The sequence below is a fragment of the Amphibalanus amphitrite genome, unplaced genomic scaffold (genome assembly GCF_019059575.1).
Source record: "Amphibalanus amphitrite isolate SeventyFive unplaced genomic scaffold, NRLGWU_Aamphi_draft 000917F_arrow, whole genome shotgun sequence".
NCBI classification, from domain to species: domain Eukaryota; kingdom Metazoa; phylum Arthropoda; class Thecostraca; order Balanomorpha; family Balanidae; genus Amphibalanus; species Amphibalanus amphitrite.
In genome coordinates, this window is record NW_024882411.1 from 201,801 (window position 1) to 229,776 (window position 27,976).

At 50.0% G+C, this 27,976-nt stretch overlaps 2 protein-coding genes across 3 annotated transcripts in view; both read right to left on the reverse strand.

Moving 5' to 3' along the window:
• The window catches only part of LOC122368044 (inactive phospholipase C-like protein 1), a 74,770-nt gene extending 62,301 nt beyond the window's left edge, over positions 1-12,469 (reverse strand). The window contains 1 exon segment of the mRNA XM_043341640.1: positions 12,129-12,469. Within this exon segment, the coding sequence (XP_043197575.1) occupies positions 12,129-12,303 (175 nt within the window). The 5' untranslated portion in view covers positions 12,304-12,469.
• An 896-nt stretch (positions 12,470-13,365) lies between these two features.
• The window catches only part of LOC122368050, a 40,414-nt gene continuing 25,803 nt past the window's right edge, over positions 13,366-27,976 (reverse strand). For both annotated transcript variants that reach the window (XM_043341664.1, XM_043341665.1), the window contains exons 3-7: positions 16,800-17,029; positions 16,327-16,469; positions 15,945-16,028; positions 15,342-15,473; positions 13,366-14,318 (exon numbers count right to left, since the gene is read on the reverse strand). In XM_043341664.1, the coding sequence (XP_043197599.1) occupies positions 14,201-14,318; positions 15,342-15,473; positions 15,945-16,028; positions 16,327-16,469; positions 16,800-17,029 (707 nt within the window). In that variant the 3' untranslated portion in view covers positions 13,366-14,200. The remainder of the gene's footprint in view (positions 14,319-15,341; positions 15,474-15,944; positions 16,029-16,326; positions 16,470-16,799; positions 17,030-27,976) is intronic.

The window sequence follows — 27,976 nt, forward strand, 5'->3', positions numbered from 1 at the left end:
TGAGAGGTGGGTATGGGGTTTGTGCGGGCCAAGAATGAGGCTGGCCCGCGCCGAGAGCGACGAGTGGAGGGATTCGTCTAGATTAACTAGGATTGCCAACGGATTGGCAAAGGATTGACAGCGGATTGACATCGGATTCACAGGAGATTGACACAAAATAATCGCCTGCGGAGTTCACAGCCAGGGGGCGACGAATGAGGGGATGTAGCCACTTAGAGCCGGCTCTGTCGACGAACACTTGCTGATCCTACCGCAGGCTCGCTAGTGCGCTCACGCTGGATTAACACGCCCTAAATTAATGTTCTAGCGGCTGCAGGGCATATCTACAAACATTTGCGCACGTGCATGGTTTACACATTTCCTTGAGGAAGGGACCTCAATTGATTCCCAGCCTGCATTTCCTACAACAAACTGCGAATTCATTAGGCTCGGAATAAACAGAATCTGGTCCTCATCTAACAACTGCATTTAATTAAATATTTTCCCCAATTTTTATGCCTAATGGTATAAAAGAAGAGTGATGTAATTGAAATATTTAACAATTCTAAATCAACCTATGCATACTTAGAAAATATTTTCAAAATATAACCTGTTCGTTTCCCACGCACAAATTCCCCTCTAGAGCCTATTTGCAAACATGCTAACTTTTGAAACACTTTACTATACAGACGCCACTACCGAGAAGCCGTTTAAGCTGAAAAAAATCATATATCGTGCTAGCTTTAACATACACCACATCGTTACTTACGGTTAAAAGCTTGCACAGCTCTACAGAACAAGAAGTGCCTGAAAGCTTACAGCAATTGATGAGAATCGATGAGAGTGTCACGGTTTGCAGAAAAATTCAGCGTGCATTGGGTGACTTATAAAGCCATAAAAATACACAGCTGGTAATTATATAGTCTGAAGAATTCTTTTTCTACAGGATGACCAGTTATGTGAAGGACGGCCGCAATTCTGACCCAGCCATGGAAGTGCCGTAAATGTTGTAATTGAAGTCCTTTACCGAGGTTAAAGCCAGCTCATGCTAGCAGTGACGGGAGTGTGACCATTAGCCAAGCTGTGAGTTAGACAGAACGGTTAACTTCAAAAGCATCCCCTAGTGGGGACTGCTATAAGCGGCACGCACACAAGTAAGCAATGATTGCACAGCTCATATGTACAATGTCAATAACATGTCATATAGATGCTTTAGGTAGCGTTGTTTAAATATCACCCCTTGTCTGTCGACTGAAGCAAATTGTTCATAAGAAACGTCTCTCCATGACTGCTCGTGCTGCCACATTATAACGGCTCTGCTCTCTGGGATATTGACATATGACTTAGGTATTATCAGCTTTCCGACTAAAAAAAGTACGCGGGCTCCCGCAGGCACTGAGATGCGATCTCAGATGTGATGGAAGTGCAACGGTAACTACGAGTATCCTTTTTCAGGAAAAAAAAAACTTCAGCATATCACTGTTATGCAATAAGAGACATCAACAAAATTGATCGCCACTAAATACGGATTTAAAACCAGCTGTTCCCGCTTTGTACAACATTCTGTCTGACACGTATAGCGCCTTGTCATGCCAGACATGTGTAACAAAAACTACACACTGCCCTCGCCAAGCTAGTCGACACTGTTTGTCTGTCTGCCGTTGTACATACAGCACCACTGGACTGTGGGAGCCGGCATGTGTTCCCGGCCCTCGCTCCCGTCAAACGCTGAAAACAGGACCTCTGGCGAGCCTACCAAACTTCAGACGGCGTAGGTTTCGGGATCGGTTAGGCCAAACATCAACAAAGCATCACTCAGCTATACAAACCGAATGGAAAAAGGCTCAGTGTGCTGGACAGTCCTATAATGTGGAATTGGGAGCTACAGTTCGTACTCGTAGCAGGCTGGTAGTAGGGAGATATTTGTAAACCGGCCTCCTATCGCTGCAATTGACTTCGCTATAAATTTGGATTATCATAATCTCGAATTTATTTAATTTTGTTCGATCAGCTTTATTTGGACTTCATCGCTTCGACATCTCCACTCGCCCATATGCTTGTTTCAAACCGTCCATCAGTTTACAGCATCATCTAATGTATTGATGTACGTATTACTCAGCAGTCACTAAGGCCACATGAATGATATTTTTGACATCCCAACGTGATCGTTTTTTTTTTTACTGTTTATGCATGTGAAAAAATGGATCTCCATTGACAGTTTTTATCAACAGCATGGCAGTGATGTTACACCTTGGTGAACACTGGGCTGCACCGAGAGTCTGCCCTGTAGTTGTGAGCTTATCAGGATGAAAAACCGGACGGTCACGGGAACGTCCAAAGACTGGGTATCCCCGGACCTCAGTCAAGACAGGCCACGTATCCCCGGTACTTTACGGCCGGCAGGCTGAGAAGATGGGAAGAATGCATGGAGAAATAAAGTGAGCAAGGAGCATTCACAGGAAACTCTTCATACCACTTCCTCAAAAAAGCATAAATGTTGACAGTAGATTTAAGCAACAAGTCGCACACACACCAATCCATGACCTAACTCCTAAATCCATGACAATTGACCATGGCCATGAGCCATGACGTATGGCCGTAGTTGATGATGCGTATTGCTTGTCTGATGTCAGGCAGAGGAAGTCCGGCTACGGCTTTCGTACCCCAGTCCCAAACATCCGCTCCCTTCTTTCAGTGTTCTGTCTCCGACTAGTGTTTGTTTCCATGTGGTATCAGATATTTTCAAAACATTACGTCACGGGTGCCAGTGGGAGTCGGAATATTCATCGATTATACCTGACCCGAAGTGTGCCGTGTATTGATGGGTTATTCATGAGAACTGCTGACATCAGGTCCCGACTCACGGTCACTGCTTCCAGTTCGGGTGCCACCACTTCCAGTTGAAGTGGCGGATGGAGGCAGTCCAGAAAAGGGCCGTCTACCACTTTACCCTTCCACCCACTGTCCCCTCTACTCATGCCGGTCTCCAAGGGAAAGATGGACTTATTGGACACTTGACAGTAGCTTTCTGCAGGTCGGTTAGCAACGAGACTGCAGCGGCCAGCGGGAGGTGGTCAATGTGGAACACAACTGCACACACTAGCCCACCGTGCCCGGTGGATACCGACCACCAGCTACGGGACAAGGAAAGGAGAACCTCCCGCTGCGGGAAAAATGACCGCAGCGGGACACCGCGGGGCGAATGCCGGCTCGTGGTAACGTTTCCGGAAGTTTCGACGAAACGATCAGTCCGGAAAGTTGCAGGCTTGGAATCGAAGTCTAGAAATCGATCTCGTGTCCTTAGTGAAGTAAACACATTCTGCACGATTGCAGAAATCTGCAGATGTGATGTGCTCCCGAGGGTCGGATCAGCTCCCCTTCTCGCCGGTCTAGGCCGCGTCCGGTGGCCCTGGCCCAGCTCGACGGTACAGGGCCTCCTCTAACATACCCACTGGGTGGGCAAATGCCCACCCAGTCACCACAATTGCCCACCCAGTGGCGTCGATTTGCCCACCCAGAAGCAAATGCAAAAATTCTGGTCCGGCCGGACGTCCGGTACTACCTTTCTGGTCTTAAGCAAACTGGATGCTGTTTGAAGGCCAAAAAAAGTTTTCTGGTTGCCCGATATTCAGGGGCGTAGCCAGGATTTCCTCAAGGAGGGGGCCAAACGCACAGGGGCCCAAGATAACCCCCTCAAAATCCAAAAAGCCATCTGGTTGCATCCAATATTTTTTGGAGGGGGCCCAAATAAATAGGGAAAAAATATTTATTAACAAAAATATTAGAACTTAGGGGGTAAGCAGTCCATGGGCCCTGTTAGATAGGCCCACGAATAGCTTCATAGAGTCGCCAGTCGGTTTTGAGGGCGGTCTGAGGGCCCGTAGGTCGGATGAGGGTTCTTCAGACCGTCAGAGGCCCCTACAGCGCATGAGAGCCTCGTAAGCCGTCTGAGGGTCATATAAGCCGCCTAAGGGCCACTAAGACCGACAAAAGCCCTCCTTGCACTTGCAGAGGCCCAGTCATGCCGACGGATGGCTCTCTTAGACAAACTAAGGACCCGTTCAGGGCATTTGAGGGCTTTCTCAAACCGATAGGGCCCCCTCAAATCGACAGTGGATCCGATCCGAGCTCCCTCAAACCGATATAGGGTCAGACCAACAGTCGGAACGCATTGATTCTGTTTACACACCGTTGGACCCAAGTTGATCCCATCCCATCCAACTGGCCCCCTGGTTTCAATAGGGCCCCAAGGCTCTAAAATTGGGGCTCTCTTGGCCAAACTATAACTACTCAGCTGTGTCAAAGGATCTGCCGCAGGGGCCTTTGCGTCGCCAAGGGCCCACTGTGTCAGCCAGGGGCCCCTATAGAATAAGGACCCCTGGCTTCCAGGGGGGGGGGGGGCATGGTCCCTTTGGCCCCCTCATTGGCTATGCCACTGCAGGTGACAAACGTTCTTCCAGGCGACCAGGGGGCAGGGGCCAGGCGACCAGGCCCCCAGGCGACCAGGGGCCCCCAGGCGACTAGCCCTCAAGCGACCGGGGCCCCCTAGGCGACCAGGGGCCCCAGAAAACCGGGGGTCATCGGATGAGTGTAGGGGCCCATTGGGTCATCAGAAGGCCAGAGAAATGAAACTTCGATATCAATTTTCTTCCGAGTAAAAGACGTTTTATCCAGTGTTTGAAAAAATATCCCGGGGCCTGAGGGGCTCTCCCATGGCGCGTTTTGCGCTCAAGGGAGGGGGCCATTGCCCCCGTGGCCCCTCCCCCTTGGCTACGCCCCTGCCGATATTGTTATTCATGGACAAAGCCAGCTAAATCTCTAAATACGGCTGAGCTGAACAAATAAGCAAGAATCATTACCGGTTCGGGTAGCCTTTACTACAATGTATTATGTTAGTTAGCCCTCGCCCGATGAGGGGGGTTGATGCACCCCCTAAGGCTTTTCACAAATAACGTAAAAACGGCGGCGCTCAAATTTCGCATACCCTCTGGGGCAACCTTTTGGCACTTGTCCTGAAAATTTCAGGTCTCTAGTCTTTTCAGGTCAGGTCACCAGGTCACAAACCCGGTACAAGGTCAGGGGAAAATTGGACTAACAGTTTAGCGGCAACCGAATGCCAGAGTTTTTCGTTGATAGCGTGAGTTCTATAGCACGTAGCGCTACCAAATTTAAGACACGACTTGGAGCATCTGTTTGTCACTTGGCCTTGGAGTTTTAGGTTCCAGTGACCCGAGGTCAGGTCACAAGGTCACAAAAACTGGTGCATTGTCAAAATAGCAAGAATACCGAATAAGAATACCTACCTACCACGCAGTTTGCAGAGGGCTGTACATGTAACTCTGGAACGAATCGCTCGAGCATTGCTAACAAGGGCGCACACAAGGGGGGCACACGGGCCTGTGCCCCCCCCCCATTCGAGTTGGGGGGCCCAACTCGAAGGAAGGGGCCCATTTGAGGCGGCCGAAGGCCGCCTCAAATGGGCCTCTAACTAATCCTTAGACCACCGAAGACCGTGTACAACGGGCCCTCAAATGGCCTTAAAGGGCCCTCAGATGGTTTCAAAAGGCCCTCAGATGGCCTCGAAGGGCCCTCAGTTAGCGTCATAGGGCCCTCATCTGGTGTCAAAGGGCCCTTAGATGGTGTCAAAGGGCCCTCAGATGGTGTCAAAGGGCCCTCAGATGACCTCAAAGGACTCTCAGATGGCCTTAAAGGGCCCTCAGATAGCCTCAAAGGGCCCTCAGCTAACGTCAAACGGACGTCAGAAGGCCTTAAAGGGTGTCAAAGGTCCCTGAGCTGGCGTCAGAGGGCCATGCCCTTGCGTCAAATGGCTCTCCGAAGGCTCTAAAGGGTCCTTAGCTGGTGACAGAGGGCCCCCAGCTGGCGCCAAATGGCCATCAGTAGGCCTCAAACGGTCCTCAGTTGGCGTCAAGCGGCCCTCAAAAAGCCTTAAGGGGCCCTTAGAAGACCTCAAGGGGCCCTCAGAAGGCCTTAAAGAGCGTCAAAGGGCCTTGAGCTAGCGTCAGAGGCCCCCCCAGCTAATCTCAGAGGGCCCTGAGCTAGCGTCAAACTTAAAGTGCCCTTAGCTGGTGTCAGAGGGCCCCAGTTGGTGTCAGAGGGTCATCCATTGGCGTCTAATGGCCATCAGAAGGGCCCAAAAACGATCCTCAGCTGGCGTCCAACGGTCCTCAGCTGACGTCAAGAGACCCTCAAAAGGCCTCAAAGGCCCCTCGACTGCTCAAAGGGCATTTAGAAGGCCTCAATGGGAACTCAAGAGACGTTAAACGGCCCTCAAAAGGCTTGAAAGGGCCCTCTGCTGATGGCAAAGGGCTCGCACCTGAGTCAATAAGAGCCTTGTCAAAAAACGGACCTGAGAAACCTTGTCGGCCCTGGTTATCTGCGGGACTCCTACATTTACCTGAGTGGCCCCCGTTTACTGAGGGGCCCTGGTTATTGATGGGGTCCCTGGTTACTTAAGGGGCGCCTGGTTACCAGAGGGGCCATGGTCACCTGGTGGGCCCCTGATCAATTGAAAACCCCTGGTCATCTGAAACGCCCCTGATTACCTAAAGGGTCCCATCACTTGGATTCAGTGACATAGCAAGGGAGCGAGGGGGTACGTGCCCGTTCTCGGGTTTAAAGGGACTATCCCACCTTTAACATGGGGTTTGAGTTGAGATAGCCAAGTTTGCAGCGAGGTTCAGAAACCACTATACTATCTATCTATGTTGCAACCCCCGCGGCCTCTTGGTGTTGAAGAAATTCGTTCCCTTCATTTGAAAATGGGCCTTGTACAAGGCCCTATCTTCAACATGGAGCGACCGTTAGTGTGACGTCACCTCGTTTAGTCATTCTGATTTAAATGGGTTTGTTCGTTGAAAAATCGCTTAAAACTTGGTCTGAACTTTGTTGTCGTGCCTACAGATTAAAAAGAACCAGCTTTATGACAGTAATGTGGCCTGGGGAAGGAGGTAATTTTGGGCTGTGACGTCACATATTTGAAAGTTTGTGTTTGGAATATGGGAAGCCTAAGATGTTTAATGAAATATAAATGCCAGAACCGTGTTCCTGGTCATCAAATCTATAAAGCCGGGCACAATTTAACTGGTTTTAACAACATTTTAGAATGTGGGATAGTCCCTTTAAGGTTCCTTCGAAACCGAGGGGCCCTGCGGCGCCAGTTGGTAGCAGAGGGTTAGCGCTGGCCGCACTTCAAGTCGGAAGGACACCACAGGGCTTGTGGGGGGACGTTATTGGCTCCTATGTAGCCACAATTATCTTCATAAAGGCCCAATGCCGGTTTCTGAGAGACCTCGCCAGCCGCTCAGGGCCCTAAGCAGTAACGGCCAACGAGGGATTGGCTGCTATGGCTCCACATCCGTCTGTGATAGACACACGGTCCACACCAGTGTTTCTAAAGGCACCCACAACGGCAACTGCGAGGCCCCTCGCCCCACCTCCAAGGGACCCCCACCAGCGCATCTTAACCCTCGCCCGCACATGCCATTTTCCCATCCTAGAACGCACATGGGGGGGGGGGGGTGGTTGCCACCCCCCCGCGCCGTTTCGTTCCTGTTGGAGATAGAGCTTAGCGGTAGAGACCAAAAAGATTCTTTGGGAAGAGACGAATCCAATGATACCCAGTTTTACCTTCTCAGGTCAGTCATTGACCTTCCAGGTCAGGTCAAACTAAAAAATGTTGCTGTTTTAGGTCACCGTTGGATATCAAGCGCGCTGCTTGTCATATACCTACCGATGACGATGCCGTTTTCTGGTGCCAAGCCAGCTAGAACCTCTTTGTCACACTACCCGACCAGGTTTTTGCTGCTGAGGTCATCTCAGGTCAAGTTAGGTCAAGGTCAATAATATGTGTTTGTATGTCTGTGTGTGTCTGTGTGTATAGGTACTGATGTGTGCACCGATTGTTTATGTGTCCATATTACATGAAATCATGATCTGAGAAGCTTTTACCAAAAATGTAGTCAAAAAATTTCAAAAAAAGTAAATTCAGCTTGCCTAAAACGCAATTATCTTAGATGACCTAGGTTGACCTTGACCCTGACCTTGACCTCTGTACATCGTCGAACAACATGTTTCATGATAGGTGGGAGGTAGGATTGGCATAAAAGGCCGAAATCAAGGTGTTAAAAGCTCACAAGGCCCATAGCCAACGCAAGATGTTGAGAATTGGCCATTTGGGCCATGACATGACCTGAAAAACAAGGTCATATCTCCGAAACCAAAAACCACAGAAACTTGAAATTTTCAGTGGACATCAAGAAAGGATAAAGGAGCAGCTATACGAAAAATCAGCCTTCTAGCTCTAAAAATGTTGAGTGCAGAGCAGAAAGACTACCTGGGGGGGGGTGGCAACCCCCCCCCCATGTGCGGGCGAGGGTTAACCCGCGCCCTGCTGGGGGTCCTGGATTTCCACGCCCTGCTGGGGGGGGGGGGTGTTTGAACACCCTCCCTTCTAAATCGGCTCCTGGGCCACGTAGCGATACGCGGAAGGCGGCGTTCGAAAGAGCGCCAAAAATAATGAGGAAATCACTTCGGTCAATTTTTTGGTCAGGTCAAAGGTCAGGTCACCAGAGGTCATTGAAGGCAAAATTTCGCCGATTTTCAGGTCGAATGTCGACAATTTCCAAGAAGCCAACGCATAACTCGGGAACCAATAGAGCTACAGCGCCGCGGAAAAGCGCATTCGATAGCCCTATTAACGCCCTTTCTGAGTATTGTTCTCAGATTTGACCTAACGTCAACGGTTTTACCTGCAGGGGGCAAAAACTGCAAAAATAGCCGATTTGTTCGGAAACAGTTTTTCTGCAATAACTTTTGACCCAAGCCTTGTGCGAGCTCACTTTTACCGGCATCGTGTTCCTCTCGTCAAGACGCATCGAATGAACTATAACTTGACCTTGAAAGGTCAACTTGAAAATTTGACCTCAGGTCAAGGTCATGACCTGACCGGAAAGGGTCATGTTGCATATCAGTCGATCCGTATCGTTGAGCTGAATACATCTAAGGCGTTTTCATCGCTCTAGCATGCCTCTATCAAAAGTTATTTGCGAAAAACTGTTAGATACCATTCGTGACCTAAGATGACCTCAGGGCATAAACAGGGGTCACGGACACCATTTTCATGTTCAGTGTGTCTAAACCACTTGTAATTCAGTGTTTGGGAGTGTTTATAATGTCTTTCGTCCAAAAGAGGCGCATTTCAATTTTCTCCCATTGACTTATAATGGGGAGGTCGCAAAATTGACCTGACCTTAGGTCATCGATATCAAAATTCTGAGATATACATTTTGTACATGCTATTGCTCTTAGCAATCGCTGAAAGTTTCAAAGCGATCGGTCACTCGGTGTAGCTATGACAGACATTGAAACTTTTTATGAGGTGAGGTCACTTCAAGTGACCTGGTGACCTGACCTTGAATGACCTTGGTCTGAAATTTTCACAACATGTGTAGAATTGATGTATGATAAGGTGTACTAAAAACGGCGGCGCTCCGCGCCGCCGTTTTTGAAATATTCGCGAAAAACCACAAGGGGGGGGGGGTGTTCAAACACCCCCCCCCCCCCAGCAGGGCGCGGGTTAAGGGCCTACACCGACGCCTCTGAGGGCCGCGTACCAGTGACTCTGAGGGCCTCTTACCAGCCTCCGAGTGTCCTTGCCAGCCTATGACGGGCCACTTTCCACTTGCAGGCCATTTTGCAGGGCCACACACATGCCAATGATGGCCCCACCAGTGTCTCTAAGCCCTAAGACCCCGCAACGGCGCCTGTGAGGACCCAACACCAGCGCATCTGACGGCCTTTCAGTGGCACCTCTGAACGCGCCACACACCGGTGACTCTGAGGAGCTCGCTCGCTTCGCTCGCTCGTAAAATACCATGTAAATTAGGCATTAGTGTACATTAGGCACACTCCTCGGGCATAAATGATACTTTTGCTTGCCAATTTTCCACATTTTCTCATGCAAAGACCGTTTTAAAGAGACCCGTCTGCCAGTGAGACTGGACCCACCGTGCCTCCCTCCTCCCATCGAAAGGTCCTGGGTACATCCTTGCCTGAGCTGACCCCGGGCGCCCGGGTGACTCGCGGGCCCGGGGTCAGGTGACCAGCAGGTGACCCCCTCTTGGGCGAAATTCTGGGTACGTGTCCGATATGCATCGTACATAGTCCTGTTGATTTGATTCATTGGTTAAGCATTAAATATAAGTTATAAGCTGGATCTCTAGTCTGTGATCCCGCATCGTATCAGATATAATGACATTTCATGTCGATGTGCCTAAAAAAATATGCGAATATACGTGAAAAAGGAGTGCTGCTCCCGCTCCTACACATCCGGGCCAAACAGTGACCGGCCCCTGCTTCTAGCCACCCGGGGCCGGTCGGCCGGCCGGCAGTCAGTCGCTGCCCGGGGCTGATTTCTGAGGGACCTGCAAAAATGTTTATTAATGAAATGTTTTACGTAATAAATTAGATGATTAGGTATATGTACCGGCTCAGAGTCGCATTTGAGAAAAAACAGCCCAGCGTAAACATATATATGTTTTGAAAATTAAGCTGGTACCGAAATAATTGTTTTACCATGCATTGACAAACCAATTGCTCAAGCTTCAAACCAACCGAAATATAGCCCCGTGGGCCGTATTTTTTTTTTGGGGGGGGGGGCCTTCGGCATGGGGGGCCCAGTTCGAAGGTCGTGCCCCCCCCCCCATTCAAAAATCCTGTGTGCGCGCCTGATTGCTAACCATAAAACATACGACAAACGTTAACTTTGCAAACTATCATCTTATTTCCAATAACGGCACTGCTTATTTCGCCTCACCCCCGCCCCCCCCCCCCCCGGTAACAGGTTATGAAATTGGTTGAACCCCAAAACAGTGGCTGGATCCACCCTTGGGCAGGGGAGTAGCGAAAATTTTGCCCACCCAGTGAAAAATCCTTAGAGGAGGCCCTGCGACGGTACCGAACAGACGCCAATCTGTCCTCACATGCGTGACTCGACCAGTCCCGCTCGCGTCCGATGAGTGACGACATTGGATCGTCTGCTTCCGCTCAGTCAGCGAGTGCGCCCCTCCCCCTCTCTCGTCCTGCTGTACCCGCACAGCTCCCCGTCCTGTGCCCGCCCCCTCCCCTCTCAGAACGAGTGCGCCCCGCGCCTGGCCGTTTCCCGTTCGCGGAAATGTAGGAGCAGGCGGCTGCACGAGATGATGACAGTTGCCAATGACGACCGCGATTCGCGATCCAACTCCCGATCCGACTGCAGGGCCCGAGTCCTGATCGGGCGCAGGAGCGCGGGCATAAACTAAACACTCTTCCCACGCACGCGGCACTATAGGCGGGCGGAAAAGACCAAGATAGGACCCGCGCGACCTACTACGGCCTCAGCTACGAAAAAAGGGCTAGGTGACGGCTGCATCACCAACAACAGCGAAGTTGATGGGAGTGAAACCATGCTCGAAGGACACCCACCGGTACCTACCCGCTGATCAAATTCTACTCGGAAGGCAACTGATTGTTCCTTTGGCACCTGATAAACAGTTGAAACGGTGGCTGGTGACCGGCTTACCAGGCGCCAGCCGATGTGTTGACTTGAACTGAGAAGTTGACGGGGTGACAGGGCCGTGAGGTGTCGGATGACGGTTTGAGGATGACGGTTGGTGGATGACGGATGGCGAATGACGGTTGGCCGTTGACGTTGAGTTGGTGGTTGACGAATGGCCGGCGGGAAGTTGAAGTGTTTTCCGAGTGACTGATGAAAGGTTGATATCGGTGACACTGATACCGACATGATCTTAACATGCGGCGAGATAAACATGAGATTTGCAGCTAACTGTAAACGCCTTTGCAAAGTGAAGAGGTACTGAAGACATTGACATACAATAATTGATCGATGGAAGCTGACACAGAACTTTTGACATGCTGAACTGTTGAACAGCGGACAGAGATTACGAGTATTAGCAAGCTAGCAACAGACAAAACTTGGACCAACACTGGTGTAAAATCCCAACTGCGAGCTGTCCTGCAGCTCCAGACAGTCCCGCCTCCCCTGGTGCCCATGGTCACCGGTCACTGCAGCAGACCAGTGACCTTTGCCCCGGGGGCGGCGGGCCGGAACACCCGGCCGATTTGGCACTCACCACTGGAGACTTTCCGCTCGCTCCTGAGACACGTAGCACTGTGAAACGACACCGACTTGGTCTTTCTGAGCGGCTTCTGGGCCGGCCGCGGCTCTGGCGGCGGCTCACCGCCCATCGAGAGGTGCCGGCCCACGCCGTTCAGGCGGCCCGCCTCGGCCGGCTCGGTCTCACTCATCGCGCCCGGCGCGGTCACGTGCACTCTCCGCTGAACCGTCGGCCGTCACCGCAGCACCGCACATCACCGCATCGATTCTGGCCGGAGCGGCCGACACGTCCCCTCCCGCCGCCGGCGGCACAGTCTGCGCGGCCACCGACGGTCGCCGGCCACGGCCCGCCCCCTCCCCCGCGCGCCCCTCCCCGCCGACCAGACGACACACGGCGCAGCGGCCGACCCCCGGCGCGCGCCGCCAATCGATGTCCACTGCCGCTACACAGAGGCTAGCACTGACATCTAGCGGTGGATGAGAGACGTAGAGGTTTGTGGGTGGTGTACGAGGATAGTCAGATGACGCTGCTAGTTGCATTGCATGACTGAGGGATGAACCTGTGGGCTGTGGGTCCGAGCGGTGAGCTAAAAAACGACTATATTTCCATATTTGCGCCCTTATTTATGCTCCTAATAGTTTTTATACTCCAGAGTTTGATCCAGAGCTAAGCAGCATTTTCTCCCCCCCCCGAAACTGCCTCAGCCAACAGCCCGGTCGGCGGCCTGACTCCAGTGCCGATTATGCTTAGCCGATGTCATCTTCCATTGCCGGAAGGATGCCTGCTGCTGATCGGACAGCTACAACAATTTCAACACGGACTTAAATGTGAGCAGCAGGCAGCTATCTAATAAATCGTCAAGCATATAACATCAAACTTCACAACTTACGAGCGTAACCGTCTTCACGCTGTTAAACATTTTAAAATGCAAATTAGATGTTCGAGTTAATCGAGCGAATAAAGCAAAAACAGCTTGGTACGGTATTTAAGGACAACCTGCGCCTTTTTAACAAGTCTCGGTTTCGATCATTCGGGCTGATAAGGGTTTGCTGTTTTTCGGTTGAATAAGAATCGCACTCGTACCAACACGAATTACTTGACTTACTACGCCTTACAACTCATTTCTGGATTTTGTCGAATCGGTTCCATGCTGGAAAACGTCTATTTAGCTCAAACAACAACGCCCGATTTTTCATTTTGCCGTTCTTCTCGCATGGTTGAGATATCAGTTTGCGAATGAAACACAACAATCGGTCTGCATCGCTGGAAATATATTAAAACGTTTATGAGAACGGCACAAGACGTGGTCAACCTGCATTGTATTACAATATAACGCATGGCGCACTCAAACCGTTGGTAACCCCAGCAACGGTACGATGCGGTCGCAGGCACCGCCTGAAGACATGCTTTCATCAAAGCAGCCATCAGTTGTTTTCGCTAAAACTTGAAGCGTGGCCGCTCCTCAAACTTTTTATTAGCTGCTTCTGTTTCCGAAACAAGCATGCATTCCACATATTTGCACGTACATAATATACACACGCGAGCGCACGTGCACACACACACAAACACATACATAACAGCAGACTCGAGTAGCGCACTGCGCAAACGGCAGAGCATGCGTCCTTCGGCTGGCTCTTTTAACGGTACGCATCTACACTTCACGCAACATGGATCTACACACAACACGTCAACTACCAATCTACACAATACGAGTACGTCAGACCGAAGCGAAACCCTTGGAAAAACGACGGCACACAGCCAGTGCCGAGCCCTCCAAAAGCACAAAACGTCTCGCCAAATAACGGTAGACGGAGAGATGTAACCCTCCCTCCCCCGTCCCTGGCGGGTTCATCCACCGGTTCCACTGCATCACCAACAAGCTCAGATCACTATACAGCAGATCGTACTCTGCCCTCGGGACTGGCGGGGAACTCTCCCGCTCCGCTGTTCTCCCGGCGGTGGTATCGTGACGCACTTTCACGTCATGAATGACATCACTGTGACGTCACGCGCGCGTCAGTGACACGCTCAGTTCTGATTGGGTCAGCATTGACCTTGACCTTGCAGTCGCGATGGTATTGGCTGCTTCAGACGACGAAGCGGTCTCGTCGAAATTCACCTTTCCGGCGAGGACAGCGACTACGGGTGCGCTTGTATTTGCCGTAGCGGCATACAGGCGCTTTGCAGTCGCCTTGCACGATACACCTATGGAACAGAGTTACCGGTTTAGTGGTGCTAATATGGAGCAAAGTATCGGTGACACATGCTCATGTAACGCTCAGTCATCAGTCACACAGTTCAGCTGAGAGTAGCTGATTGGAACGAATTAGTGATGTCAATTACGGAAAATCGGAATACGATACCAAACCAAATATCAAGCAAAACCATGGGGAAATACCGAAACCAAACCAACTTGGAAACATGAGAGAAATACCAACTTTTTACCGATTTCTTTTAACCTCTTATATATTAGTGACGATTCATGATACCAACAAAATACCAAATACCAAGTTGGTATCGGTTTGGTATCGGTATACCAAAAAGTTGGTATCCGATTGACATCTCTAGAACGAATCTTTATTGTAGAGTAACGAGAAGCATAATATAGGTATATGTAGAGGTCATCCACGTTATGAGATACGTACCAAATGACAGCGACTATACGGTTACTTTGGTCAATAGCCATGTCAAGTTGTAACTTTAAAAAGTGTTTCCATAAAATTAACCACACTCTATAAGCATAAAAAGAAGATGCTGCTTAAGAATGGTGTTGAATATCGAATGAGAATGTTTGACACAGAGTAAGACAATTTGAGCGCGTTTATTTGTTTCTGCAAACTACCGCGCAAATACATAGCCATGTAAACGACTGCGGACGGAGTCCTAAATGACATGGAAATTGGATTCCGTTACAGCAAAAACACACGCAATCCTGCAATAGCAAGGACGCCAGCGTATCAGCGTGCAACTAAATTATAGGGAGGAAGGCCACACTCTTGGCGGACCTTATACATAGTTCTGTGTATTGGCGAACCTTGTATGTATGTACCTGCATTGTACACAGTTCTGCGTAAAGAACAGATATCTCGGTATGCTGAGAGTGCCCCCGTGCCGGATCTCCCCCCCCCTCTCTCTCTCTCTCTCTCTCTCTCTCTCTCTCTCTCTCTCTCTCTCTCTCTCTCTCTCTCTTCTTTCTTTCTTTCTTTTTTCTCTCTCTCTCTCTCTCACCTGTTATCGGATTCTGACACATGGACTCTGCCGCGCTGTATCCGTTTGCACTTGCGGTTGCCGACGAAACAGTCGCATTTGCAGCGTCCCCTGGGCAGAATGCGCGGAGCGAACTCGCCTGTGCATTGGCACCTGTGACAAGGCGTCATCAGTGAACACATGACATTGGTCAACTGGAATGGCGCTAAAGCTGAGTTCAGAAAGCGTACCTATACAGTGGTCATGATTGAGCATTGTTATTGCATATAAAATATTGGTACACGCACACTATTCGCTGAATAGGCCTTCTTAAAAAAGGATTAGTTCCAAGCTCAAGCTCAAAATGCTATAACTAGAACAGCTAAAAAAGTGGCCCGTATTCCCGACTCGGATATTGTTCAGGCTTTAAAATAGTGGTAAGAGTAACAGCAGCATCTTTCCATGTTGGAGAATGGTGAGGCCCACAATACCGAATAAGTTCCATGTTTAGCGCTGACGTAAGTACCTACAACTTTAGAAAATTATGCTTAAGTAAATGATGTACTTAGTAGGTACATACATCAACCAAGTGATATATAACGAGTCGGACAACCGATCAAAACGCAAAAATGATATTTTACTTACGTTGCTCCTGTTGATTTTTCTGTTTTGCTGCTCCTGTTCTGTTGTTTGCTGTGCCTTTTTCTGTGTGTAGCTCCTTGAGTATCACTGAAAAGCATTGGATCATTATTCATAATCATTTTTCATTAATGGATCGATGGAAAACAAATACTTTTTACTCTGATGTGACACACCGAGTCCCTATTTAGGCTAAAATCACTCTAAGACCAACACCACGCTATTCTCAATCCAATGTCTCGCTAATGTTTTCATAACGCCGAATTAAAATGCATTGGCGCATCAAAATAAATTAGATACTGCGCGATATCCAACGCAAAGCTGCTCTTTATCCCTAGTTGGCAGGGTCACAACACTATCCGCACTGACTTCATGGTTCAGAACCTACCTGTCGTCACTGGCCTGCAGGTTCATGGGACATTCGTCAGTCCGCACTGCCACTTCCTTCTTATCCAAGCATTCGCATTCGGTGTCGTTTCTAAAAGTCAAATACTGAAAAGAGCTGCCCGTGTTTCCTGAGAGAACATTCACCTGTGAAAAGGAGGTTTGGTTTCCTTTAATAGCCGGTCCAAATTCAAGGTAGAGGTTAAAGAAGGCAGAATGTCCGGTTCTAAATTAGAATCAATGCCTTCCTCGCCATTACTTAGCCCTTTGACTAAGCAGCCATGCATTAACCCGTTTTCTAAAACAGACTCATCACGTTCGGTACAGAGGCAAGTTAAGAACAAGGGACAAATTCACTCTTTCATCACAAGCGTTACCTCTCAACCAGCCCCCCATCCCACCCCCACCCAAGCCCTGAGAGCTTCATCAAGCATTCCTCAGCCCCCCCCCCCTCCCCATACGACACCTCCTGCTCACCAGGACGGGAAGTTCGACAGTGACATGAGTCTTGGAGACGCAGCTTCTGACTTCGTCGCCACAGCAGCCGGTGCGGTCGCTGCAACGTGCTAGCAGCACGCTGGACGGCACGTAGGAGACGCTCGGGTTCGGGTGCTCGTGAGCCACGGAGACGAGCTCGAGCGCTGGCTTGCTACAGCTGTGCTTGGCTACGTCGAGCATCATTTTGGTCAGCATCTCGTCTCTGTCTCCTGGGGGAACGGAGGTACGCGCGATGTCAGAGCGATCGATAGTGGACAGGCCAGATGAGGCGCGGTTGGATTGTTAGATCGCCGGTACGAACAGACGGTAAGATGAGGAACGGTCAGATAAGGTACTATCAGACGGTCAGATGAGGTACCGTCGAAAGATAAGACGTTGCACGATCAGACAAGACAGAGTCTGACGGGATGCGATCAGACGGTCAAACGAGACCAGAGGCGGATCCAGCTCAGAGGTTTGGGGGGGGGGCAAACCATAAAAATGTATCGATTCTTTCCATGCATCGTCCATAGGCGTAATGTTAAAATCATGCCGTTTGGGGGGGGGCAAATGCCCATTTTGCCCCCCCCCCTGGATCCGCCACTGAACGAGACACGGTTAGACGGCCAGACGTGGTACCGTCGAAAGAGCCGAATAGATAAGGTCAGACGGTCAGACAGGGTGCGGTCAGCCGGTTAAAAGTGTTCGGGCCACTGTTCAGATCAGGTACGATCCAAGTGAATATTAGCCGTTTTCACGACGGCCATCTGGTACACATTTGGTGCACATCTGGTACAGATTAGGTGCAGATTTGGTCAAATCAGGTTCAGTGTGTCTCTTAGCAGCTATCAGCTAGGGTTGCACTAATTGCTTATATGCCTGCTTTGTCATATTATCAGAGAGTATCATCGATTAAAACACTGAAATAAATTCATAAAATGAAGATATTTGCTGTAAAAGAAATAAGGTGCAGATTTGGTCAAGTCAGGTGCATTCGCCGGATAGCCCGTCGTGAAAACGGCTTTTGTTCAGAACGGCAATCGAGCGCCAACTCCAACAAAGATTCATCAAATTTTCCATCCGCCCATTTTGCTTCCTCTCCCTCTCTCCTCTCTTCACAACCACCTCGCCCTTTAATATCGAACTAAGGTCAAACTCGAAGCTCAAAGGTATGTTTTCAGTACAGTGTACACGCATAGTAAACCAAGTCGCGGCTGAGTTATGTAATTTGCTAGTTTTCTCTAAGTCGGCGGAGAGTTACAGCGTCGGCGTCATTTCAAACACCTCTGGAAATGAGATACGCGCAGCGAATGACATAAACACACTAACACAGTGGTTTTTGCGAGGCAGATTGTTCGAGAGTCTGCCTGCGAAATCCCGTTTTTGTGCGCAGATTTCTGCCGCCTCGAGGCCGCCGACCGCAGCCAGTCACTCCGAACGCACCCCGCCACCAGACTTGACGAGAGGGCCACGTTTGGGTCAACACAGCCCCTAACACATCACTTCTCCAGCCGCTGCGCGATTTTGAACGTATCCTGATGACTCGTCATACCGGCCATCTTCATCCGACAGTGCAGTTAGCGAACAGGCGCGCCGGCCCGGAGTGTGGTTTAGGTGTGGTCCGCAGGGCAGCGAGTATACGCTGAGCGAACCACCTGTCCCAGCTCCGGACCCATCCGCCTACCACCCGGCTGTATTGTTCGCCCCGTCCCTCGCCATCGTTAGGGCACCTTCAGTCGGCGTTTACGACAGTAGACCGTCGTAAAGTCACCCTCCCAACGGCGCTATCTCATGGACGACGTCGCGGTCACGTCTGGTTGTAGTAATAGCCACTCCAGTCGTCTCTGCCGCTTCCCTATACCAACTCACGCACACCTGGCGGTCCGCACAACCCGTTCCCCATCAGCTGACTCAGCAGGCAGGGTGTAAAGTGAGCCGCCCAGGAGACCCGGCCGCCACCCACCCACGCCAACAACCTAGCCATCATCAATCATCCCGACGCACATGCGTCTAGAAAGCCCATTACACGCGCGCAGGCGTCGACGCGGTGCCGATGGTAATTTTAGTACATGTCGTGAGCTCTCTCCGTCTCTCTCTCTCCTCTCCGACTCTGCCTCCCATTCTCTACCTGTGTGTTGGAAGACATGGTGGGCGGGCTCGATTTGAGGTAAGATTGTTAGGAGTGTGGTCTGGGTCCAAGGCTGGACCCATCTTGCGCCTGCGGGGAACCATGTGGCAGGGGGCAATGGCTTTGCAGCCGCGCGGAGATTAGTGTGTGGGTGGTATTGCTATAATTGCAATCATCTACCGTGTGCATATTGAATCGTGATTATACGCACACGATGTGCGTTGCGCATGGTTATTGCTCATCGACTGCTAGTCATTATGCCATTGAATAGACGCAATGGAACGAGTGCTTTGACCCGGCACTGTAATAATTGCTTTCGGTATAGAGCCAGAGTTCATAGTGCAAATTACAGCCAATACTGGCTTAAAAGAGCGCCGCATCAATTCATATAAAGGATTACATTGATGGCACCTACGTAAATGGAATGGATCATGGATACCTTTGTTTTAAGACGAATTGCTCATAAATTTAAGGGCGGGGGCGGGGGGACGGTGGTCATTGGTAATACCGGTATGACGGTTAAATGCGACTCGCTAAGTCTCGTGTATACCGTGCAGTTCATAATGTAACGACTAACGCCAGACTTTGTCACGTAATCCACGTAACCATTCAAACGGTCACGTTCCGGGGAGTTGGAACGCCAAGCGCGACTCCCCTCCCCTCGCACTGAAGCTGGATAAGGGGCATTTTCATTCGAGAGCAGGCATCATTGGACATTACCTATGAGTCACTATCCAAAGTTCCGGTCACCGTTCCATGCCAGTTCACATGCATAAACATAAGCGATCGTGTTTGGCTATCGGAACGAGAAGGAAGTCGCCAAGTGTGAATCACTTTTGACAAGTCGCTTATACGCAGCACACCCAGAAGAAACCCTGATCCTGTCAGAGACGGGCGCAGACTGGCCACCAAGTTCAGAATGACCGGATGTTTGCGTGCCGGTGAGCATGTTCACACTTAGCTCCGGCGACTTATCATCCGGATCTGGACAGACTGCGGCCACCCGTCCCGGGCTGGATCCGGCCGCCGCCGCCCGGTATTTCCGTCTGCCCCTCCCCGCCTGACTCAGCCCCCCCCCCTCCCCGGGGTCAGGCTCACCTACTGACCCCAGGCCCTCGGCGGGCTCGTCGGCGACAGACTCGACACAGGTCACAGACCCGGCCGACCGGGAGCGGTGGGCCGCCCCCCGAGTGATTCACTGCGTCACTGATCGGTGAATGGATGAACAAACCGTCACCGAGGAATGAGAACGACGCCAACACCAGAATGTTCCGACACGTCACACCGTGGAGGGTGGGACGGTTTCAGGTTTGAGCCCGATCTTAGCCATTGCTTGCCAGCCATGTGTCTCAACGTAAGATACAGCGTCGCCGATCATCATTTGATAAATGTGACTTGGGTCAAGTATTTAAACTTGTTCTGCTTATTACTTCTACCATCTTAAGCCATCTTGGTCTCCAAAAACCACTTGCCAGTGATCAAATAATTATAACAAAATGAAAATGATGCGCAATTAATCTCAGGTTCCGACCGTATGCCATGGCTTTTGAATATTTGCCCATCTACCTAGGTGAATATTTCAGCCTGAATGGTCTTTCTCGTGGATCAATTTACGTAAATATGCAAACGATTTGTAGTTATAACTGCTGACGTAACTTTATCACGTAAACCAAACATTTATCTTCAATCATTTCGAATTAAGGTCCGATGGCAGACACTTATCACATCCTCAGAGCGTCTGTCTCGGTTCAATGACGAGGCGGCGCCAACACCGTACCGTCTAGCCAGGCAGACAGATGGATAGTTGAACGGTTCTGGTTTATGTGACGCCGTTTATGAACAGCTCTTCTGCCGTCTGTAGCCTTATCGGTATTAGTGCCTTCAGCGCCACTCCACTGCAAGATCCACTGCGCCAACTCTTCCCTCTAACCTACGCACCAGCATATTGCCGGGGCCGAGTCTCCGAGATGGTTTGTTTGTTTGTTTTGTTTTGTTGGGTTAGGCCCTTTCGGTCTGACAAGACCATTGCAGAGCCGGAAGGATGATAGGAATTAGGGAGAGACATTGGTCTGAGCAGGCACCCTAGTGAGTCGCCGGGGCTGAGCCCGTCCAGAGGACAGGCCACCCACCCAAGGCACTCACTGCACCCGGCTACGGGGTGCGCTCCCTCGGGAGCAGCGGTGCCGCTCCGAAGGAGCAGCCCGCATGATATAAAGGTGCCTGTCCAGCCCGGAGGGGGGTTGCGGTGTGGAGGAGAAGGATTTCAGTATCCTGAGGATAGAAGCACGGAACGGTGTCCGAGATGGTGGGTGATGATGCAGTACCTGCGCACCAGCGTTGGACTCCAAGCGCACCCCCTCACCATTCATGCATGCTCATCGGTGCTTATCGTGAGCTCCGGGCGTAAATGATACGGGCTGCGTATGCGTATATGCGTGAGTACGAGGCTGTAATTCATGGAGATGCGGGAGTGTCCTTCAAGTGGTGGTTCGCGTTTGGAAAGTGCGCCTGACAGGCTGAAGTATGACATTGCAGTCTGGTACCGGAGAAAATGCATTTGCACGTCAGAGTTGGGACCGCTGAGGGCTCAATCCCGCCAGCCAAGTCAGGGTTATCAGCTCAGGTGGCGCTGTTTTTCTCCTCTGTTTTTGTTTTGTCACTGGGCTAACTTTAGGTGGCATGAATGGAACATGGACGGCTCTATGGCGTTGTTTCGCGGCATCGCATTTGTCTCCAGTTCCACCGTATATGTAATCTTGGAGTCCGGGTTAGCGCTGAGTAGGTAATCGGCAATGCTTCAAGCAATGTTGGAGTCAAAGTAATAAAGTCGATACGATTTCATCGAATGTAAATGTTGAAAGTCCAAACTTCATCCTTCTCGAACTTGTCACCTGTATTTACAGGAAATCAACTACATTTACGTTCTGGGCAATAAAATAGCTAAAATAGAACGTCAATCAAAATCATTTGCCGGCTACATGACCCGGATAAAAATGCCTCTGATTCATATCATCCACAAGATGAATACAACGTAGCCCCTAAAACGAGTAGAAATTCGAGTAAGAAAACCTTGCTTAAATAAAAGACATTTTGGATATTCGCATCAAAGTACATGAATTCTATGAAGTTCAAGCTAACTGGGTCAACATTTCTTCAGCGACTCTTGCAGGACGGTGGCGCACCTACAGAAGCTGTACAGTAGCGGACACCGTCTAACCATTTCACAACTCGGCTGGGTTGTCTGCTCACTGCCGAGTCCAATTTACATTGCCGTCGCGCTGTCCGTTGTCCCCACACGCGGCGGGGCGGGGGCGGGGGAGGGGGAGGGACTATTGTGCGACCCGGTGACCTGGTGACTGGCACGTGCGACCCTCAGTGACGACACGGTCCTCCCCGCGGGGGCCGGCTGCTGCCGCTGTTTGTCACCAGGACACCTGGGACGCTGGGTGGGTCTGGTGATGTCTGGTGACGGTTGGTGACGTCTGGTGACCCCGGTGACGGTTGGTGACGTTTATGAAGCTGGTGGTGTCTAGGAACTTGCGGTAACGGAGCAGAGGAGCGCCCGTAGCCGCCCCCGCAGCACGGGTCGCGTTGGAACTCTGGTGACGTGTCTCTTACATGGAGAAGAGAGCGTGACCTGCCTGAGCCAGGAGGGTCCGTTACTTCGGGGTGAAATATAGTGAAGTAGAGTGATGAAATAAATGTGAAATGTGCATATTTATGATAACTCTTTTCATCGGAGAAGGTTTCGATGCGCTTGTGGTGAAGTCGAGTCAGGAATCAAAGTGACTTGCTTTCATAAAACGCATCTTCAGTCGGGTGCATATAACACTAAACACACGTATGCATAATGCATATGTAACGAACATCACAGGTTTCCTGATCATAGGTAAAAGGCCAAGAACGTTTGAATCACGACAATAAACAGCAGTGCTCATCACTCTCAGTCATTCCTATCGCGACAGCTCTCCTCAGAAAAAGGTAAAATGTGAGCAAAATCAAAGGCACTCAGCACTGATAAAGCGATAACGCTGTAGTGTAGATCATCCTCTTAGGATGCCGCTCTACGTAGTAAAACTAAAAGGTACCGGGATAAGTCATGTGCTTTGCTGTCCAGTCGGGAATAATTTTGAGTACCTAAGCCTGCCGAAGAAGAATGGGGATATGAGGGAGAATTGAGAAACTATCCTTCAAGCGCAGTCTCCTTAGTCTTGACGTCAATGCCTCCCAACAAGTCACTTCCTTTCTTCTGATGCGGGGAAGACCTGAGAAACATATTTCACTTTACCAGCGCTAATGGCACTGCAGCATGTTCCGGACGTTGCGAGGACGTTTGCCACGTATTTCACGATGGCAAGATGGATGGTGATGCCCACTTCAAAGCCACTTGCTCGCTTAATGACGCGAAGCATGCACGTCTGGTCACTGGACGAGGCTTCAAAGAAGCCTTCGCAGCCGATGAATCATGAGAAGTTCCGCAGAAGAATGTTGCATCCATCTTCGTCGCTCGTCTTGCCTCACACCAGAGCAGATGTCAGTGACTTGGCCGTGGTTTGCATACGCTTGCGATGAGAAGACATGGAGGGATCTGAATAAGCTGACTAGCAGCAGACGGGCGGTGTATAAGGAATATTTAAAATTTCGTTACGGCGCTGTGCGTTTATTGGCGCATGGTTGCCGGCGCTATCTTCATTGTTCGGCTCCGTCAGCGCCGTCTGCAGAAGACGCTGCTGAGTGCTGACGACCTCCCATTCATCTCCATCCTCAGCAGTCGGCGATTGCGCCATGCACGCGGCTATGCGTGCGCGTGACCCCCTGTAACCTCTTTATTCCAATCACGTGAGACGCATGGGGCGCCGCACAGCGGGGCTCGGGAAAGAAGCGACGCGCCCGTCAAAAGCGGACGGCCCGACAACGTAGCTCTCCACGCTGTTCCTGATAATGAATGCAGTCACTCGTTGCGGCGAATGTTTCTCGCAGTTGCCGACACCGACTATGGTCACGTGATTTGATACGAGCCCATCTATGTATGGTACGTCACGTGACCTGAAGGTGCGGTGTGGCCCCAGTGTTAGGATTCAGGGACGCTGGCCGAACGGTTTGAGCCGCTGCGTCGTGGCGGTCGGCAGGTAAGCTGTTGTAAATGTCGCTCGTGTTTTCACTCATTTAGGGACTATCTAGTCCGGTGTGACCCATTACACCTGCGAAGTCTGTGCACCTGCATATAGTATATCGCGTTGAGTTTAATTGAGACCGAGGACACTGGGGGAAGTTTGTGAAGCCTTCTTAATGTTAATCTCTGAGATTCATAAAGAATCCCTTAGTTCCGGTGCATATAACCGGTTGGTCTGCAAACAAGATTATTGCATGGCAGCGTCAGCCCCAGAGCTCATGCGGTTTTGATGGGAATGCAGTTTTTCTTCTGAGTTAGCCCTTTCCGGAGTAGCTTTCAGTTGCATATAAGTATTATGCTACCTATCATTCAAGTGCTAGCTGCCCCAAATCAGCTTAGATATATGTCCAGAGAGCATGTATGACAGACCATATCCTAGAAGGTTCTACCTTAACCCTCGCATGTGTAGGGGGGGGGGGGGTCGGATGGACCCCCCCATGGTTTTTCGCGAATAACTCGCGTAAAAAGCGGCCGATCGCGACGAAACTTTCAGTACCCTCGCATTGATCAATTTTACACCTACCCTGAAAATATCATGACCCTGACCCAAATGACCTTTGACCTGTGACCTCTTTTCCGAGACCATGTTTGACCGGAATCGCGATTTCGCGTATGTCGGCTCGCACTAGCCGCGTGTTTGCAAGCTTTTCGTGGTTTCAAACGTTCAAACATGTGATTTGATGTTACTCCCGTGTGTGTCAAGGTCACCTGAAGGTCAGGTCAGGTCATTGACCTTTGGTGACCTCGGGTGACCTCGGGTCACTTTTTCGAGTTTTAAATGTTTCTAGGCTAGTTTTTGGAGCTGGATTCGAATTTAGCAACCATTTGAACATTTACGAAGTAGTTTTGGTGACTTCGTAACATGTTACGAAGCTGTCAGAGGCGGTTGACACGTACTACGAATACCCGTCACGACGCCTACTGGTTGACCTGACCTGACCTGACCCGACCTGGTCTAAATGCTTCAAGACATCATCTGTGATCAAAACTAACACGATATTCGTGATCAGCACCCCGAAAAACCCCTTAGCAGCCACACTTTACGACTTTCTAACAGGTCCCGATTTTCCCGACTTTGGGTCATTGACCTGACCTGGAAGGTCAACCAATGACCTAGGACCTTAAAATTGGGTATCATCGGCTTCCTCTCGTCACGGGCAACACGCTCGTTTTTTCCGCGAAGCTCTAGCTCGATCAGGGGCCAAACGGCAAGGGGGGGTCCAACCGACCCCCCCCCCCCCTACACATTAGAAGCTGGAAAACGCCGCACACATGCGAGGGTTAATCGTAGCAAAAAAGCAGCTGACCATAAAGAAATCATTTCATTAAGTGCATGGAAAAGGAACCTGAAATATAATCCAGTCAGCCACCGACTCATTCAAATGACTTTAATCAACCGACCCCATTTGGATGATTTATTAACCTTTTAAAACCTCGGAATGCCCTACAACAAAACATCTCAAGATTTCATCAGCTGGACATGGATTCCATCAGCACGTGCAGCTTTACTCCGGAGAAAGCACCATCAGCCTGACGGGCACGGCATGTCGTCTATGAGCGGCCCCCATTCCGAGCCTTATGGTCAGCTTGTTTTCGGAGTGGACCCGCGGCGCCAGCCACAACAAACGCTCTGGAGTGTGCCGCTGCAGGTCTTATGACCGGCACTTTACAAACGGGGCCACACAGCAGGCGTCATTATAGCAGCAATTAGATAACATTTGCACACAGTCTGCAGCGCGATGAACATGGGGACATATCCGAGAGCGATCTTTAAATATCTATTCAAATGAAACAGTAGGCATTCACCTGAAGCCCATCATCTCATAAACCGTTCATACATTGCTCTGGTTAGATGCGATGCTTCACCGTCCTTAACACTGCCTGCTCTTGGGACAATGGTCATAATAAAATAACATTAGGACAATGGCCATAATAATAACATGAGTTGAACGCAACTCGTAAAGTATTTTAACTTTGCAACATAACTGTGTATCGCATTCATCGTATAACGCTACTATTGACATTGAGGACCGTTCACACAGGACAACAATGCTTTATCTCACCATATAGTTAAGCCGGGTGTGTAAAGTTACCTTCTGAGCTCCGAGGACCTTAGCATGGCAAATACAAATACCTTATCGCCCATCTTCTAATGGGGTGGCAAATAGATATCATTCGTGCAACGTTCAAGCGCACAATGAGGAAAACTGGTCGCAACTTTGTCTGTAAATCGGTCTGGCCTTTGGCGGCTCTGACAGAGGAAGTTCTGCCATATAAATCAAAAATGCATTTGTAACACAACACTCGAACGACAAAATGTGTCACTGACAACTTTTTCATCACCACTGCCGGTAGGCACATTATCATGTGTGAAATAAGATGAGCGTAACAAATGGAGCAGCGTCACTCACTATGGTACATATGTACTGTCAATAATATTGGAGTTAGCTTTACTATACAGCATAATAGCATAAAGTCATCGTACCTCTAGGTACCCAGAGCTGATATCAGGACATCAGTGGGACTGCACTTTTTTATATCTGCCGTACCTACACTTCAAGACAATTTTGCATCTTATGGGAATTTTGACTATGTCACTATTTTTCGTACCTATATTTGCTATGTTTAATTAAAATAATAACGAAGTAACAAGAAACAATCACGGGACGAAAATTCTAGCCGGTTTATTTCTTCATTTTCTTTATATTACATTAATTTTGCATCCCATTAGCTTTTCGTTATTTCCATTACAACACGTCTCTAACTAATGCTGCACTCTGATGCACGCACAAGTACCAGAAATATATCGCTGTACCCTGCTTATTATCATGATTTTATGGATGCCTATCTTCAATTAACCTGACCTGCATATCGTACACATCGTCTGCTGTCATCATTTCTTGTTTTGCATGATTCCAAAGAAACACCAACGCCTCATTACAGCAAATTTAGCTCCCCACCCCTCCCAGTACGCATCAGCGAGCACCATCACACGTTTACCGCCCACGCACACTGTTCTGACAGTCTGTGCCGACAGCCTGCTGGAGCGCTGACCGATCGCGCCCCTCACCCCGTCCGCTCCATTAGCTAACACTTAAACAGTGTGCCGATCGGGGGCCGGTGGTCCTCCGTCTGTCCTGGTGAGAGGGGGGATGGTATGGCCACTGGCCAGCCGGTGAAGGAGCTGTTCACGCTCCAGATACAGAGATGGAACGGGAGGGGAGGAGAAAGAAAGTGTGCCTCTGTGAGCGGTGGTATCAGATATAGGACGGTCGCGTCAGGGGGATTTCGGACGCTAGGGTGAAACAGACAGCTAACGTTTTAAGCATTGGGGATCAAGGCGCGCTAAGATGAAACATTCACAGATGTCTAACAGCCCAATAAATGTAAGTGCCACCCTGCATCGTAGCGATACTACCAGTATTTCTGCTGAAACAGGTGTAGTTAATCCTGACAGAGCTAGTAGGCTAAATCTCGAAATAGCCCAGCATCTTAGAACTCGCCTGAGAGCCGCCCTCTTTAAAACGATCCTTCCGTTTGTGTTGTAACAGAGCCACATCGATCTCCATTTTCCGATATCCTTCATCTGGGATTACCAAAATACCTCCTGCCACCTAATCAAAGGATCTGAATATTTCCAGGCTGTTTGGTGTGACAGGCGACAGCCGGCGGCAGAGGGATTTTCGTAAAGTCCCGTTCAGGTGGCAGCTGGGTCGGTTCATCTGTTCACAACTGACGTGTTTGGCAGGACCGATACGGGAGGACAAAAGGAGACCCGGCCGGCCTCACACGACGCTAGCCCTCGGCCGGGGCGGACGAGTCGCCAGTCGGTTTCTGAGCGGTTTACACGGCTGAATGGAGCTGAAAGTGCTGCGC